Genomic DNA, 18,141 nt, shown 5'->3' with positions numbered 1-18,141 from the left:
AATAAATTCAATAAAAAAATAAAAGAAAATCCCTTGTGGTCAACTAAGCTTGATGCCTTTTTCTTGGAAATTGAAAAGGTAGTACTTGCTAGTGTATTTTTTTGTGAAAATCTAAGCTTGTTTTACACGATACTGAGAGAATTGATCAATAATGATAAAAAATATTTACAAATAAATAAAAGTTGCAGAAATGGCTCATTAGGAGTATAGGAAAAGAGCCAAGGCAACTGGGGCAAATACCTACTCAGGTCCTATAAATAACAGACTGTGCACTCAGCATTTAGGGCTGCCCAGCCTAATGTGCTGACCGAAGGCCACACAGGCTCTGAACAATGAGCTGGGTCATGAGGACTTAAGTGAGAAAGGGGGAGACAGTCATGAGTTCTGTTGGCTGCATTGATTGCCAGGGAACCATCCATCCATTCATTCTGAAAGATTGTTATGCTTAGCACTATCATTGGGCCAGGCTGCAGAAGAGAGTGAAGAGTAAGGTAAAAATACAAGGGTGAGGGAGATTCCATGTGGCCTCCAGGATGAATATAAGGTCGGGGGTAAAGGGTTACTGCTGAAGCCTAAGATGACAGCGGCCTTCAGCCACAATACCCACGGTTGGGGTGGAGGGTGGAGAGGGTAGGGCCAAGCATCTCAGGATACCAAAAGCTCCAGGGGTATCAGGGTATCAGGGCAGGCCCTACTGTCGTCGTCTCCTCCCCCTCCCCCTCCTCCTCCTCCCCCTCCTCCCCCTCCTCCTCCTCTTCCTCTTCTTCCTCCTCTTCCTCCTTCCTCTTCTTCTTCTTTACTGCAGCGAACCAGAAAATACTGGAAGCATAAGCAGATAGGTTTTTGCCTATCTCTGTATTCACAAATATTATTTTCGATCACACTTTATTACATAGGATACTTCTTTGGCAAGAGTAACTATTTGGAACACAACCAAAGAAGCAGGAATTAAGAAAAAAAACCCACCTATGAATATCCAAGATAGCATAGAGTTTTACTTAAAGTTGAAGTATTTCACTTCTTTAAGAATTCCTTAGGCGTTCAGCTCTCAAAGCCGAGTGATTCTAAGGCGATCTATAGAGTTCCCCAGATCATAGGAGAACCAAAATAGCAGGCAAGGCAGTGACAACTGAAAGATGAGAGCAGAAGAGGAGACTGAAAATTAGAAAGTGGACACAGTAATTGAGAAAGCTTACCTCTTTGGGCATAATTTAGTACAAGGACAAACTCTGGCATCACTCATCACTGTATTGCAGGATGGTTCCTGCTTACAATAGTGTCCAATCCATCACTAAAAATTCAGTTATGATCACTAACTCCATTTAAGTATGCAGGGATGCATTTTAGGAAGATCTATTTCCCAAAAGACCAAAGTTAAAATAAAATGTTAGTTTAGTTCATAAAGGGTACATTTTAGCTAGGCAGTTTATATATATAGTTAATCCTCACCAGAGGATTTTTTTTTCCCCATTGATTTTTTTTTTTTTTTTTTTTTTTTTTTTTTTTTTTTTTAGAGAGAGAGAGAGTGGAAGGGAGGGGTGGGAAGAGACAGAGAGAGAAACATTGGTGGGAGAGAGACACATCAATTGGTTACCTCCCACACACATCCCCAACTTGGGGGGGAACCTGCAGCTCAGGTATGTGCCCTTGACTAGAATCAAACCTGAGACCCTTCAGTCTGTATGTTGAAGCTCTAACCACTAAGCCAAATAGGCTAGGGTGGCCGTTAATATTTTTTGAACAATTACTTGTGATAAGTTATTTCACATATAATCTTTCCTTCAGTCCTTATAGCAGCCACAAGAGATCATAATCCTTATTCCCACTTTAAAGAGGAGAAAATTGAGGCTTGAGGAAGTTGATTGACTTGCTCAGTCACAAAACCAGTAAAAGGCAGTATTGCTGTCAGTTGCAGTTTTGTCTTGCTCTGAAGGCTGGGTTCTTTAGATTTTCATGATCTGTTCCTCTTCTAGGTTTTAGGCTCCGGTCCTGACCACCCAGAAGTTGTACAAAATCATATTTGTAAATACTGTTCTGAGCATTTTTAGTTAATGGAGTTTTGTTAGCAAGCTTTATTTCTGCATTCAGTTATCAGTGACTAATTCCTGCTTGCATTTCTCCAAACTGATTTCTTGGATTCTTTTGTCTTTAGACATCTCAGCATCTCCCTGGTGTGTGTACATAGGGTGGGAAGCTGAGCTAATTTATGTTGATTTACCTTGAATGACTAACTGATATAATACCCTTAGGAAAACATGTGATTACTCAGCAGTAATAGCTATATCTGGTTGGTGTTCAGTTATATTTCTTCATTTTCTGCACATGTACAAATACAAAAACAATGTTTAACTGTGATCTCAGCCTTAAAAAATGTTAGGTAAGTAGGCAGCCATATATGTTCCAAGCAAACACAGACCGGTTGAGCTAGAACATTAAAAAGCTGAGTGCTCATTGTAAAGTCTATATTCCCTAAGGTTTTGTGAATAATGCTTAAAGAAACTGCTTGCAAAGCAAGAGTGATACCCATTGTGGGTCAATTCAGACCACTCTGCAGATCAGTTCTCAAATGTTAAGCATGGAGTTTAATGTCCTGTGCAGGCAACAATTTCTGCTGCTTTCCTGAAGGTGGACTCCTAGCATAATAAAAAGATTTCTGTATAATAAAAAGAAAAGTGGAATAGCCAAATTTGAAACCTACTTTTGCTGTTTACTAGCTATATAAAGCTAGCTGCAAATTTCCAGAAATTGGGATTCTTATGCATAAAAATGGAAAGGATGGTGGCATAATAATAAAAATGATAACACCTGCCCTTCCAACCCCATAGAGTTGTTGGCAGGATCCAAGGGAGGATATAAATGAATATGCTCTGTGAACATACAGTATCATCACATAAATATGTAGTATTATGAAATAGTAATTCTATTTTTACATGTGCTATGTGATCATTTTTGGTTGAATCTAGACTGATTGTATCATTAGAATTTTATCTTCTTGAGGGGTTGTACCTTTGAACACTTTGAGGACTGTTTTAATTCAGTTTTGCTGTTTGAGTATCTATTTGGCTGGGCCTGGACCGGCACGTGACTGGTATTGAGTTCCTATCAGTCCATAGTATCACCCTGCCTTCCTGAATGCGCCAGAAGCCTTTCCAGGTCTCTTTGTCTGGCCTTTAATTTTAGACCAGTCGTCAGCACTGGGTCTTCTGGATGACTTCACATTCTGAGACTGGTTTACTCTCCCAGGAGGGAGATTAAAAACCCCGTTTTGATATCAAACCTCATTCTACTGTAGACAGAAAACAGGCGAGACAGAGTGCCTGTAGCATCAGGCTGCCACTTCACTTGGAGCAGTAAATACAATGCCCGTCCCCAGCAATGACAGGCCTGTGGCAGGCCTGTGGGTGGGCCTCTCCACGAAGAGAGCAATGCTTTGCTTTAGAGGGGCAAAGCGCCAGGGTGACTCAGGCCTGGGCTCTGGAATCGGGCAGTTGTGTTTTACTGACCCCCACGCCTGCCCCCACCTAAATAAAACCGAGTCCTTAAGCTCCAAAAGCTCCAGTTTTCTCATCTGTAAATAGAGATTATAGTAACGAACACATGGTGATTGTCCGTGGTCAATGAAGAAATTTTACTAAGTTATATCTAACAGTGTAACTGATCTATTCTCTTGACACTGTGCCATCTAATAGTCCTCTTAATATTAATTGTACAACAGTATCAATAGAACTTTTCTTATGTGGCAATTTATACCTAAGTGTTGATTTTTAAAACACACCGTGTTTTGAAACACCTCACTTCAGCTGCTATTTTGCTCAAGATAAGAGGAACATTGCTACAATTTTGGTCAATTTCTAGGACCTGTGTGATATCTAATGAGTCTGTGTAGCCTAGTTAATTTACAAGCGTGTGTGTGTGTGTGTGTGTGTGTGTGTGTGTGTGTGTGTGTGTTGAGATTGTCATCTGGTGGTGGTGGTCTCCTTTAAAATCTCCAACGGGACAAGGAGCGGTGATAGGAACTGCTTTTGCTCCATGACAGGGAACATGGGTTGAGAAATTCTGGCCTGGCCATTTGCAGTTTTGGGCAGTTTGTTGGTGATGAAACTCAAGAAAGAGGGGAGTCTGGGTGCTGGGGCGATGGCTAGCACCAAGGGGCTCTCCTTGGGCTCCAGCCACCGGCATATTAACCCTTTTCAGTAGGGACTGCGAGGGAGAAAGCTCCAAAGGAAAGCGCAGGAAATCTTAGCTGGCGCTAGGACAGGCAGGAGCGGGGGTGAGGGCGTAAATAGGGTGGGGCAGAAAGGCGCCCGCCTGGGTGATCCGGGTGGAGGTCGTGTCGTTTGGCGGGGAGACGACGGGACGGCGAGCTGCGGGGAGGAGGGGAGGCGCCTTCAGCCCCCTGGGCCGCGCGCCACCAGCCCGCCACCAGCCCGCCCGCTGGCATCACTTATCCACTCCCCGCGGCCTGGGTCGGGGCTGGACTGGGCGGGCCAGGCGGCGCTGGGGGCCGGACTCCTTGTCCCCACTTTTCCTGCTCCCTCCCTCCTCCTGGGCTGTCCCAGCGGCCCGGCCAATGGGCGCCGAGAGGAGGGAGCGGGAAGCGGCGCGCTCGGCACAGCCCTCCCACGGCGCCCTGGCCGCAGCGCCCACACTAAGTTTGCGCCCCGGGAGTGGGAGTCCCTCGGCCTTGCCGCTAGGTCCCTGGGAGGGAGTCGGTCGCTAGCCCCTCGGGACAGCCACCGACGAGCGCACGGGCGGGAGGACGCGGAGTAGCGGGAGCGTGCCGGGGTCGGGGCAGCCGCCTCCCGAAGATGCGGGATGGCAGCCGAGCCGCCGTCCAGCCTCTCCTACCGCACCACGGGCTCCACCTGCCTGCACCCGCTTAGCCAGCTCCTGGGCATCCCGCTGGACCAGGTGAGTGCGGCGCGGGGCGCAGACCCCTCCCCAGCCAGTGCGGGCGTGGAGCCTGCGGGGCAAATGCTAGCCCCCTCGGGCCCCGCCGCCAGAGCAGATTTTCCAGCTACAAACTGGACAGGTGGGCAGTTTTTTGAGTTTGTGTTTCAACTGTTAAGTGTGAAAAAAAAACATATACTCTGCACGACAGGTTCGAAATAACTTTTTTCTTTTTAAATTTAAAGTTTGGGTTGCTCCTTTTTCTGGTACCAAGTTCTAACGTCTTCTGAGAGCTGAATCAGTTGTTTCTTCCATCAGCGGAGTCTAGTCATTATTTTGAATGTAGAGGCCCCTCCATAGAAATACACCTGATTAATTGAGAGGCTATAGCCTACAGCTTTTGAATGAGAGACCCGGGTTTTAAACTTCAGCAGTGAGGCTTGTTAAATCGGGATGACCATTACTTTGTACCACGTGCGATGTCCCTGGAGAGGGCGGAGGGACACAGCCCTGGTTTCCCCAGGCTAAGGGTCCAGGCTCCCCAGTACGAAGAAGAGCGGCGCTGTTGAAGTTACCTGGACTGTCCCGTATCGTCTGCTACCATTAAAACTGAAAATGGCAGTAAAGAACAGCAATTCCTGGTGAGAAATCTTCCTGGGGGGTGAGACTGCCTTACTCATTTTCACGTCTGCCTTAGGTGCCGCAGGCAGGCTGGATGCACCCTGGATTTAGAACTGAGTCAACAGCGTGTATTGATTTACAAGGAATCGGGTGCGGCTGCTGGAGGAGGGCCCCTTGCACTCCAGCCTGTTCTGTTCCATGCTGAGTTTTGGCCCAGGTTTCTTTCTCTGCCTTTCACTTGGGATCTTTTTTTGCTTCAAGCAAGAGCACACCTGCTGCCCTTTCCACTCACATTCTCTGAGCAAGGAGGAAGTGAGAGCCAGTGGCCTTCCTCAGACACTCTATTGAGCAGCCCTTCCACAGGGTTCCCTCTGGGGGTCTGGTTCAGAACCCACCTGACCTCACCGGTGCCTTCTTATCAGTTGCAAAATCCAGTGAGTTAAGTTCTGGGGAGAGGTATCGAATCCTAACTCGTGCTTTTGTAGGTTACTCTTCCGTGTGTACTGAGGGTGGGAGACACCCAGGGACGTAGGCAAAGGCAGAAATAACAGTAGTCTTTAGCCCTGAAATGATTGTAACCCATAGCTAAATCCTTAAGGGGAGTTCATTTTGTACTTGCTCCCCACGCCCCTTCAGAATTTATTTTATTTACTTCTTATTTTTAGTATTTTTTTATTTTCTAAAGTTTTACATATGTTTCCTTCCCCCCGCCATTGATCTCCCCCCCCCCCCAAGGGCAAGCTCCCACCATCCCAGTGTTTGTGTCCATTGGTTATGCTAATATGCATGCATACAGGTCAGAATTTATTTTTATTTATTTTTCCCTTTATTGATTAAGATATTACAAATGTGTCCTTATCCCCCCCAATGTCCCCTCATCCCCCCAATCCTACCCTCACCCCCTGTTGTCCACATCCATCGCTTCTGCTTATATGCATGCATACAAGTCCTTTGGTTGATCTCTCCCCCTCACCCCCACCCTCCCCTACCTTCCCTCTGAGTTTTGAGCATCATCAGATCGATGCTTCTCTGTCTCTACATCTGTTTTTGTTCATCGGTTTATGTTGTTCATTATAATCCACAAATGAGTGAGAGCATGTGGTATTTATCTTTCTCTGACTGACTTATTTCACTTAGCATAATGCTCTCCAGCTCCATCCATGCTATTGCAAATGGTAGGAGTTCCTGTTTTAAGCTACCCTGCACAGCTAGAGAGAGGAATCCAGCCAGGCCTATGTACGAATAGAGATACACTGAATAGAGATACATTATTAACGGAACCTAGCGGGAGGTGCTACCACCCCCCTCTCCAAATATCCTGGGTCTCTGTCATAAGAACGCTATTTTTAGTTTATAAAAAAGAATAAAAGAGCCTTATGATGTTTAAGGATTTCTGGGATGAACGGAAAGAAGGGTGTGGGCGATGGGCAAGGAGGGAGCACCTGTGAACTCTTCCATCTTAGGACAGCCCTCCACCCCCCCGCAGGCTCACATCTGAATGACTCTTGGTGGGAGAAGCACTTGTAGGGCGATGCCCCAACTAGCTCATTTTAGACCCAGGGAGAAATCCCAAACCATGAATAATGTGATTTGAGTCTGTATGGCAGCTTGAGAGTGTTCTCCCTCCCACTTTCAAGAGCTTTTTAAGATCTTAGATGTCGGACTGGCCAGGGTGTAATTCCTGCTCTGCCAGCAGACTTCCTGTGTGACCACAGCTGGCACTCTACCCGTTCAGAGTCTCAGCATCCTCGTGTGTGAAATGGGAGGTGGCATTAAGACCTACATTTTGCAGTTGAGACATATTATGTAGATATAAACTTTTTATGTAGATATAAAAGTTAGGAAGGTCCTTGTGTCAAGCACAGTCCTGGCAGGAAACAAAATTCAGCTCAGTGGGTTGTAATGAAAAGACTTTAATGAACTACTTAGAGGGATGTGGGCAGGATTAAGGGAACTGGCAAATGATGTTCAGGTACCAAGACCTGGGAGCTGAAGGGGAAAGTGAAGGAAGTTTGAATGAAAAAACTCTTCTATTATCTTTTTTGATTCTTCCATTTTCCTTATTAATTTGCTGCTGCCCAGTGAGAGCTGCACCTGCCAGGATGGGGTGGAGGGAGCAGCAAGAAAGAACCTCAGCCCTCTCAGCCCTCCACCCCCACAGCCCTTCCATTTATTGCCAGTGCTCTTCAGTGGTCAGACCCCACCCAAAGGTGGCTGACCTGGGTCTTCAGGGGCTCCTCCCAGGGCGCAGAATGGGGCAGAAAAAGGGAGAGCCAGATATGGAGAGCAATCCAGGAACACAGTCCTTGATAAATGTTTGTTCCTGTTGCTTTGAAGAGTGACTTTTTTATAAAAATATATGTTTTTTTTGATTTCAGAGAGGAGGGGAGAGGGAGAGAGAGATAGAAACATCAATGATGAGAGAGAATCATTGATTGGCTGCCTCCTGCATGCCCCACACTGAGGATAGAGCCCACAACCCGGGCATTGCCCTGACTGGAATCAAACCGTGACCTCCTGGTTCATAGGTTGACGCTCAACCCAGAGCCATGCTGGCTGGTTGAGAGTGACTCTTTACTGGCCTGCGATATGCTAAAAATGATAAAACTTATACCTCAAGTTACCCAAATTGTTCTTCATGTGCCCCTTAAAGACACTGAATGTGTCTTCCCCAATGACTGACTTAGCATTTCACATACATTCATCATTTCTGAATTGAATGAATTTCTGAGAACTTCTTGGCTTCTGGATGTCCCTTTGTCAAGTAGTTTATTTTTATTTTTTGCAAAAACTGAAATATCTGTTTACCATTCTAGTATGTGAGTGAAAAAGTGTTTTACTATCTTTTTCTGATTCTTCCATTTACCTGTTCTGTTAACTCCTGGGGGAAGCCTGTGTTCACTTGTGACCATACTGAGGGGAAAAAAAATCTGTGGTTTTAGTTCCCAGGGACTTTAATTAGCCTGATATCCTCTTAAAGATGTGAAATGTAAAATCACAGCACTTCAGATAGAGCACAGGAAATGGGCAATGACGTAGGGGCCTTCACAGGTACCTCAGGATGAGCTTGTGGAAAGTTGCATTTCTCAATAGTGAGTCCCTGTCTGTCCAGCAAATATGGAGCTCTGGCAATTAGTAGGATTTTTCAGATAGAAACCTTCCCCTACCCAAGATAAGTCAGGTAACAGCTTTTCCTTCCCATTTCAGGGGACTTGAGGAGTGGAGGATGAGTGTTTTGTTTTACTTCTTGTTTGAATCATCTGCTCAAGTCCTGTCCACTTTGTTTTGGTTGCGGGTGTGACATGACCTGACTTTGACCAAAGCCTTCTAAGTCTTCAAGATGGACTCAGCTACCAGATGGACGTGATACGGACGTTGTTAATTTGTATGGTGCATGGTCATGTCCTAGGAGCTGTGAAAGCTGAGAAGCTGTCTCCTTATTTTAAGGAATTTCCACTTTGGTGGGTGGGGGTAACTCCCCGTGCCAAGGCTATTTTTACTGACTGGCACTCCCACATTTTCTGTTTGCATAAAATATCAATTCAGTGTTAAATTAGGATTATTTGGGTTTGTTTGTTTGTTTACTCCTTCCTTCCTTCCTCCCTCCCTTCCTTCCTTCTTTCCTTCCTTTCTTCTTTCCTTCCTTCCCAATTTAATCAGCAGAAAAAGGAACAAGGGAAGAATAGATCAGGAAATGATATTGAGATCAAAGCAGCAAAGGGTTAGCTGGATATTACAGTTCAAAAGGCTGGATGAAGGAAGACCAGCTCTGAAAACCTGGTGCTCTGGACTAAGGGTGATACCAGCAGAGAGTTGATAATTTCAGGAATGGGGTAGTAGAGGGTAGGGCTGTGACCACAAGGTTTCTTTACCTGCCTGCAATTTTTAATCACCCACTTGGTTCCCTTGCTCATTCTTGGAAAGCCCAGCCTTCAGTTCTTATCTATGGTTTGCCCTTCCTTAAAAGCTCAGCTCACATTCCACAGTCATTATTAAATCAATTAAATATTTATTTAACTCTATTAGTGCCAGGTACCTGGCCAGGTTGTAGAACCAAAAGATGAAAAAAGTCAAGATTTTCCCTGTCTGGGAGGAGTTGATAGACCAGAGGAGACCAAGGACCCATAGGAGTATACAAGCGCGGTGTACTCACTGGCCTGTGGGGTGCCCATGGAGGTTTGTAGATGGAGCCCTGGTGGAACAGAGAAGGGAATGCCCTAGGCCACATAGGATGCCTGAAGAACTTACCGTTTACCTTTGACATTTAGTAAATGTGACCTGATATTGTCAGTTATCTTGCTGCATTTATATGCTGAATTTCAAACTAATTAAAGTCTCTTGGAGGTGGAGGTTTTATCCCTTCTTGTATTCCAAGGAAATAATAGGTGCCCAATAAATGTTTATCATTAGTAGCAATATATGCCAATGCTGCTGATGTCTATTATGAAACTTCATTCTATAGAGCGTTGAGTTTAAAGTGGACAGTAGATTGGCCTTTGTGGAGGAAGGGTCCTGCACCTAACTTCTCCCCTCCAGCCTCCAATGACACTGCCTCTAGGCTGTACCGTGGGGTTCTGACTTCACCCAGGGCTCTCTGTTCGCCCCAGCTCAGGATGTGTATGGCAGGCACAGAAATCGCTCTCGCAGAGAGCCACTTTATTGTTCTTTTCTGGCCTGAGTAGTTCCTGCAGAGTCAGATCTCCTCTTCCCTCTTAATTTCCCCTTCACTGTTTGATAATGAAAATGATTAGCTTACAGGAGAGGAAAATACAGTGGGGCCTTGACTTACGAGTGTCCCGGCTAACGCGTTTTTTGAGATACCAGCTGTCTCTCTGCCGATTTTTTGCATTGAGTTGATAGAGTAATTTGAGTTAACGAGCTCCTTAAGGAGCTCGGTCTCGGAACGAATTAAACTTGTAAGTCAAGGCCCCACTGTAATTCAGTTAAGGGACAAACAACATGTATTAAGTTTCAACTGTGTTCCAGGAATTCCTGGAGCTGTGCTAGGCTGTGAGTATTCAAATATGAATAAAATAGGGCCCATTTTCAAAAAACTCATTGTTGGGTCATGGACACATACATCAACCAGTGTTGCTCCTGTGTGGTACCTGGACCAGCAGCAGCAGCAGCAGCCTGGAAACTTGTTAGAAATGTACATTCTCTGCCTAGTGCCCCCATCTGCTGCTCTGGGGACGGGCTCAGCCACAGGTGAGGTAATGAGCCCTCCAGTGGGTGCTGATGTGCCGGAAAGTTTGAGAGCCATTGCAGTAGACTGAGAAGTGGGATACAACTTAATCAAACACAGGTGAAAGCCATGAGGCATGGTCATCAAAGAGCATCTCTCAGGTGAGGAGGGTCAGCATTGGGTCTTGAAGGAAGAAGAAAAATTTGTGAGGCGGAGTGATGAGAAAGAACAGCACATGCAGAGGTATGGCGTGTGAAATGCCTGCTTCATTCAAGGAACTGCGAGCCCACTGAAGTGCATGGTGGGCTGCAGTTATGCGGACTGCAGGACTCTCAGAGGGAGAGGTAAGCAGGAGTCACCTCACCAGGAAGCTGAAACGCTGCAGACCAGGGGTCGCCAAACTTGCTATAAAGTCTAGACAGTAAATATTTTCGGCTTTGCAGGCCATACAGTCTTCGTCACGACGACTCAACTCTGCCATGATAGCATGGAAGCAGCCATAGGTAAGGTGTAAATAATTGGGCGTGGCTGTGTTCTCAGGAAACTGTGTAGGAACCCTGGAATTTGAATTTCATATAATTTTCAGGTGGTGTGGAATTTTCTTCATTCGTTTTATTTTAACCGTTTAAAAAATGTGAAACACAATTTTTGTATGCAGGCCACACAAAAACAGGCAGCAGGCTGGATTTGGCCCCAGAGCCAGTTTGCAGACCCTGCTGTAGACTAATTTTTTTTTTTTTTTTGAAAGTTCGTGTATGGACTATCATTCATCAGAATCTCTTGCCATGTGTGTGTTTGGGATCATTTCCAGGCCTAATGAGTCTGACTATCAGGGTGGAGGGGCTCCCCAGTGAGTCTCTGAAGTTTAGAGCCACTGCTACCAGTTTTGAGGATGAGTGAAGATGTAAAGTGATCTTTATGGGCGGGTAGAGAAAGAACTGACCAGAGGCAATTTATGGGTGGCTGCAGGGTCATCAACCTACTGAAAATTCTAGATTTTTAGAGGCACGGATTTGTGTCAATATGTGACTTTTCTCATTCAGCAGCTCCTTTCAGGAGCAGAAGTAAAACAGGTAGTTGGCGATTTCCAGGGAAGGTTGTTGGAAAGCTAAGGAGTAAGGGTGTTGAAAGATGCTGACAAGTAGTTGGAAGTGATGAAAGTGAGAAGAGAAACATCCAGAGATGGAGGGACTTTGAGGAGCAGGTGCAGCAGAAGTGAGAGAGCTGGGGACTGGGATGTTGCAGTTGAAGATTCTCAGTGAAGCTTTTTTAGGCGATGATGAAAGTCAGGGTGTGGATGTGGGACCTGGGGTACAAGTCAGTTTGGTTTAGTCAAGGAACTGGGGGTTGGATGGATTGTTCTCTTAAACAGTGAAGCTTCCAAGTTGACTTCGGGGATGTGAGGAGAAAAAGACAATGTAGGACCCCAGCTCCGCAGGATGGTGCAGGTTGATGGGTTCTACCGTGTAAGGACCCGAGAGGGTATGACTTGCTCTGCTACCGGGCACTCAGCCAGCTGCTCTGCAGGCTGCAGCTCATTTAATGTAAGGAGTCTGGGTGGGATCTGAGGGCAGGAAAGGTCTTGTATAAGGATGATGGAAGAAAAATGGTCCAAAGCAGCAATGAAGAACCTGGAAAAGCAGTGATTTTCTTCTTTCTACTTACCCCACTCACTCCCTCTACCCCCATTGTAGTGGTAAACTGAGAAAGAAAATGCTTTGAGGCAAACAGTTCTCTTGCAAGGCTGAGAGTGGAAGGAGGGAGCTGGGAAGACTGAAGTTTTGGATGGAGCAGAGGGAGGGCGAAGAGCAGGTCAGCAGTGGGAAGGAGGGGAGAGGAGCCATCACGGAGGAGGGGGGAGGAGGAAGTCAGGAGCAGCACATGGCTGCAAGTTGAGAAGTGGAACTTGCTTGCTGGGCATGAGGGTGTGCATGAGTGGGAGGTTCTAGGCAGGTAGGGCCCCAGAGATCTGATAAGACTAGTGACTAACCCTGAGCATTTTGGTCTTTCCTGGGGCCACACAAAAGTGTGGTGGGAGCTTCCTTGTGGTTCTAAAGAGGTTGCTGTTTCAAGGTTGAGGGACATCAAAGGGTAAGGTATGTTCAGGGCAATACTGTGAGGTATAAACCCCCAATTCCACAGACTTAAGAGGACAGGGCTGGTGGAGTTGGGGATCATCCATTAGTTAGCTCTGCACACAAAACTGGAGGTGAGCAGTCTCCATTCTAGGGAACTCTGGGTGGGTCCAGCCTGGCTGGTGTGACAGTCTGGTAGCTTCATTTGACAGTAATTGGGCTGAGAGAGTGGAGGTGTGACCACTTACTTCCTGGCATTTCAAGGAGAGGCCTCTGGGTCCTGGAGCTTAGCCTTCCCATTGTAGAATAAGAGCTGTTCTTCAAACTTGGCCTTAGTTTCCCATCTGGCTTAATGATGCCAGAACTTCTGTACTGAATGCTTATGCTGCTAACTGCTCTGCATATGCTATCTACCTCATCCATAGTCATGTGCCATATGCCAACTTTTCGGTCAATGACTGTGGTCCCATCCTATATAATAAAAGCATAATATGCTAAGTGTCTGACCACTCGACCAGTTGCTGTGATGCACACTGACCACCAAGGGACAGATACTCCTACTGGTAGGTTAGATTGCTGATGGGGTCCAGCCAATCAGGACTGGGCGAGAGAGCCGGACATGCCCTAGAGCCCTCCCTCGATTCCTCCCCAGCCCGCCGGCCCTGATCGGCCCGATCGCCTGCCAGGCTGAGGTACCCCACCTGTGCACAAATTTGTGCACTGGGCCTCTCTAGTAAGATTATAATGAAGCTGGAAAGTTCCTTTGGGCTAATGACTTTGTAGCCATTGTGACTTCAGAGTGTAGTGCATTCCTCAAGGGTTTGTGGTGATGCTGGTGTAAACAAGCCTGCACTACCAGTTGGATGCAGGTATAGTGCGTACGAGTAGGTACAGTGCGTACTACTTGATCATGATATAAACAACTGTTACTGGTTTGCGTACTTTCTACACTATACTTTTTATCGTTAGTTTAAAGGGAACTCTTTTTACTTGTAAAAAAGAAGTTTGCTGTAGCACAGTGTGCTTCATCCACCTCATGTTTATCGCATCTCTTGATTGCATCATTTTTCTTGTGCTTGATTTAATCTCGTGTTGTTTTGCACCATACCATGCTGTACAGGTTTATAGCCGAGGAGCAATAGACTGTACCATGTAGGCTGAGTGTGTAGGAGGCTATACTGCCCATGCTTGTGTAAGTGCACTCTGTGGTGTGAGCACAATGACAGCATCGCCTAACGACGCATTTCTCAGAATGGAGCCCTGTCGGTAAGCGGCACAGGGCTGTATTAGCTTATCGAGCACCGTATGCCAAACATTGGGCTAGAACGGGATACAGAGATTAGTGAGGATCCGAGCCTTCTGGGAGACAAATCTGTGAACACTTGTTACTACTGTTTTACCTGTAAACTTGGTAATATATGTACTTGATGCTCTAGGGCTGTGGTTCTCAACCTTCTGGCCCTTTAAATACAGTTCCTCATGTTGTGACCCAACCATAAAACTTTTTTCGTTGCTGCTTCATAACTGTAATGTTGCTACTGTTATGAATCGTCATGTAAATATCTGATATGCAGGATGGTCTTAGGCGACCCCTGTGAAAGGGTCGTTTGACCACCAAAGGGGTCGCGCCCCACAGGTTGAGAACCGCTGCTCTAGGGGCATCTGTGAGGTATAAACAGGGGGCCTGTGCCTATGCCATTGCCCAAGGACATGGCCTCCGCTCCAATGGGCTTGTCCTGAGAGGGTGCCAGGAAGACTTCCTGGGAGCAGCTGCTTTTAAAGGAGAAGGAGAAGGTGGCTGGGTGGTGGCGGGTGAGACAGGCAGAATATTCTAGGAAGAAAGCTGTTTGAACAAAGACACTGAGCCTGGAGAAAAGATGAACGTTCTTTGTGGGTAGTGAATCTTAGTCATCTTGGCATGTTTGGTACAAGGTAGGAACTAAATTAATGTTTGTTGGATTGAAATAGGATTTTATTTACATTTTTCCCTTGGCATGAATGACTAAGTTAAGATAACATTGGGAGCCAGTTCCTTTTACCAACTGGTTTGGCCTGTTCACTATTTGGAACCTACATTTCAGATTGAATAGTCCTAATTTCCAATTTGAAAGTTAAATCACAGCCCAATTTCTGATAGTTAAATGTTAATCTTGGGCTGTTTAAGTCCTAAGTACTCCATTCCCATTTTCATTTTGTGGAGTTGATGGATATATCATAGGCAATGACATGTGCAGATATTCGTATCATTTTTTGGATGAACCATCTCAGGTTCGTGTGAACAACATGTGGACGTTTCCTTGAGCAGCTGAAAGGCAAGTCACGTGGTGCCATCTACTCAAGTGCTCAGAACTCCACTAATAAAAGTTCATGAAGAGATTACATCTAAGGAGATACAATCTGGAAATGTCTTTTGTAGCAGCAGAAATCAGGATGTGTAATTTAATAACAGTGTTTGGTTGCGTGCTTTTCAGAAGCTTTCTATTTTAAGCAAGCCTTTCAGTAAACAAGAAAAAGGGAAAACTTGCTGCATTCTTATTAACGACAATTTCTTGTGGTTTTGCCAGGACAGCACAAGGAAGGAGAGTAATAAGTGAGAAAAGTAACTTCAAGTAGTTTATTCTGGTTAAACACATGCTTTCCTAAAAGACCACTGTCCCTGTGGGCCGGAGAAACATGACTACCTGCCACAGATGAACTCCTTAACCCATTTGTAATGTGTTTTTTAATTATCCCAAAACTGTGTACTTGGTAAATATTTACTGACTTCTTTATAGTAATGTAACTCTGCTTATAACTTTTTAAAGTTATCGTGGTTAATCTTTTATGCATTAGTAGTATTGATCTGATTTGCGGTAATGGTTTTGAAAGTTCACAACAGCATTAATGTGTTTTTTTTTTTAATCCTCACCTAAAGATATGTGTGTTTTTAATTGTTTTTTTTTAATTTAATTTTTTTTTCTTTAGAGAGAGAAGAAAGGAGAGAGAGAGAAACATGGATCAGCTGCCTCCTATATGCACCCTGACCAGGAGTTGAACCCACAACCTTTTGGTGCACAGGATGACACTCCAATCAACTGAGGCACCCAGGCAATGTACAGTGGTTTTAAGTGTTAAATTAAGATATGTCTGGGCTGATAGAGCTGGGGATTTCCCAACCATCATATTATTAAAATATTCCATTCTCAGGTTTATTTACCAAAATAACAATATGAGCTCAGGTTCTAGTCTAGGTTGAAAAAGAGCAGGGGTACATTTGAAAAGGTTCTATTCAGGTGGTTCTAAATTCTTATTTCAAACAAGTAATGAAAATAAAAAAGACTGGTTTGTTCCCTTACCTTCATACCTTTTCCTTCTGTCTCATTCATCATTCTGTATTTCCAGTTTGAAACAAAGGTATACAGCAAAAGGTTGCTAAGGCTTATAGGAAGTTGCTAAATTCAAAAGTCATTTTGTGAAATTTCATGAAGTGGTTTAACTGTGAGTGTCACTGGGGTGAGATATCTTTAGTCCCAACCCCTCCGTCCCACATCACAGTTTTGCTCTGTTTTTGTTTTAATATTCATATTACATATTTATTTATTTTAACTTAAAAATTAAAAAAACCCTAAGTATTTTTTTTGCTTTTATTTTGTATAAATACAGTTTAAAAATTAGTTTTCTGAGTAGGTAGCTTATGTATCAAAATCAAGGCAGAAAAGGGGCTATAATGCAAGGCTAGTGTCCCCCCACACCCATCTTTTCCGCTGCCCAGATCCCCTCTCACGGAAGCCAGGGGGTGCACGCGTGCACACGGAATCTTTTTGACTGTTTCTGGCACAAGTGCTTCCACTCCTTGTCTCTCTCTCCCTCTCTCTCTCTCTCTTTAATAATAGTGTCTCCTAGGGGTTGATCCATATCTGCATACACAGAGCTCTTGTGACACTTGATTTCCTTTCTGCCTTTTCTGAGAGTTTTCTTTCTGTGCTTCCAGCAACAGCCTTGTCCTTAATTAAGCTGAGGCTGGAGGTGCTGCTGGTGGTGGGGGCGGTGGGGGCGGTGGGGGCGAGGCTGGGGAGGGGTCTTCCTCTGCTGACATTCCCAAGAATTGGAGAGCAGTGGGGACCACTTACCAGGGCACACATGGCGGGGGGGGGGGGGGGGGGAGGGGACACTGAGCTGGGGGAGGCAGAGATTGGTGTTTGTTCCCAGTTTTGCCTAAGACTTAGGCAGGAGGACATGGCAGATTCCCACATCCCCTGTGTCTCAGGTAAAAATGTCTCTGCCTCTCACTAGCGAGGTCTCCAGAATTCTTGGCACTGGATTCCCGTAGGCTGGAAACGATACTCTTCCTGACCTATTTAGCTCTTAAATTCTGTGATTCCAAGACCTTCAACAATAGCCACGAAGGGCTGATTTAGGTAGAGAAACACTTTTTGAGGGTAAAGCCCACAAACCAAGACTTTATTTTCCACTTTTCAGTGGATGAAGCTAACATAGCTAAAAGGATTGTTCCTGTATATTTTACTTTCTTATTTCTTCCAATGAAGCATTTTGGTACATGTTGGCTGAAGTGTATTGACCTTGAAAGCTCTGGAATCTCCTCTCTCTCTCTCTCTCTCTCTCTCTCTCTCTATCATTATTCACAGTATTACAGATATCTCCCATTTCTTCCCTTTTTGTCCTCCTCCACCCCACCCCACCCCACCCCAGGCTTCCCCATACTACTGTCTGTGTCCATGGCTTATGTATATATGTTCTTTGGTTAATCTCTTCCTGTACCCTCAACCCCCCTCTGAGATCTGTCAGTCTGTTCCATACCTCTGGATCTATTTTGTTCATCAGTTTATTTTGTTCATTAGATTCCACATATAAGTGAGATCATGTGATATTTGTCCTTCTCTAGCTGGCTTATTTTGCTTAGCATGATAGTCTGAAAGGGTTAAGAGCTCCTTTTTTACAGCCGCATAGTATTCCATTGTGTAAATGTACCACAGCTTTTTTACCACTCATCTATTGATGGGCACTTGGGCTGTTTCTATATCTTAGCTATTGTAAATAATGTTGCTATGAACATAGCCATGCATGTTCTTTGTAATTGGTGTTAAGGGATTCTTAGGATCCCCAGAAGTGGCATTGCTGGGTCAAACAGCAGTTCCATTTTTAATTTTTTGAGGACCCTCTTTAGTGTCTTCCACAGTGACTACACCAGTCTGCATTCCCACCAGCAATGCATCAGGCTTCCCTTTTCTCCACATCCTTGCCAGTACTTGTTTGTTGATTTGTTGATGGTAGCCAGTCTGGCAGGTGTGAAGTCGTACCTCTTTATAGTTTTAATTTGCATCTCTCTGATGATTAGTGATGTTGAGCATTTTTTTCATATGTCTGTTGGCC

At 45.0% G+C, this 18,141-nt stretch overlaps 1 protein-coding gene across 3 annotated transcripts in view; it reads left to right on the top strand.

The window, feature by feature from the left end:
• Positions 1 to 4,525: 4,525 nt before the first annotated feature.
• MBOAT1 (membrane bound O-acyltransferase domain containing 1) overlaps positions 4,526 to 18,141 on the top strand; it is a 120,082-nt gene continuing 106,466 nt past the window's right edge. For 2 of the 3 annotated variants that reach the window (XM_059688750.1, XM_059688748.1), the window contains exon 1: positions 4,561 to 4,911. Coding sequence is in view for 2 of the 3 variants with exons in the window: in XM_059688748.1 (XP_059544731.1) it covers positions 4,816 to 4,911 (96 nt within the window). In the remaining variant the exon portion in view is untranslated. Of the gene's footprint in view, positions 4,912 to 18,141 lie in introns of all 3 variants that reach the window. The other variant, XM_059688749.1, reaches the window with a different exon arrangement.

This window comes from Myotis daubentonii, chromosome 3 (assembly GCF_963259705.1).
Source record: "Myotis daubentonii chromosome 3, mMyoDau2.1, whole genome shotgun sequence".
NCBI lineage: Eukaryota > Metazoa > Chordata > Mammalia > Chiroptera > Vespertilionidae > Myotis > Myotis daubentonii.
Note: the sequence above shows the minus strand (reverse complement) of the source record. Positions and strands in the feature narration are given on the sequence as shown.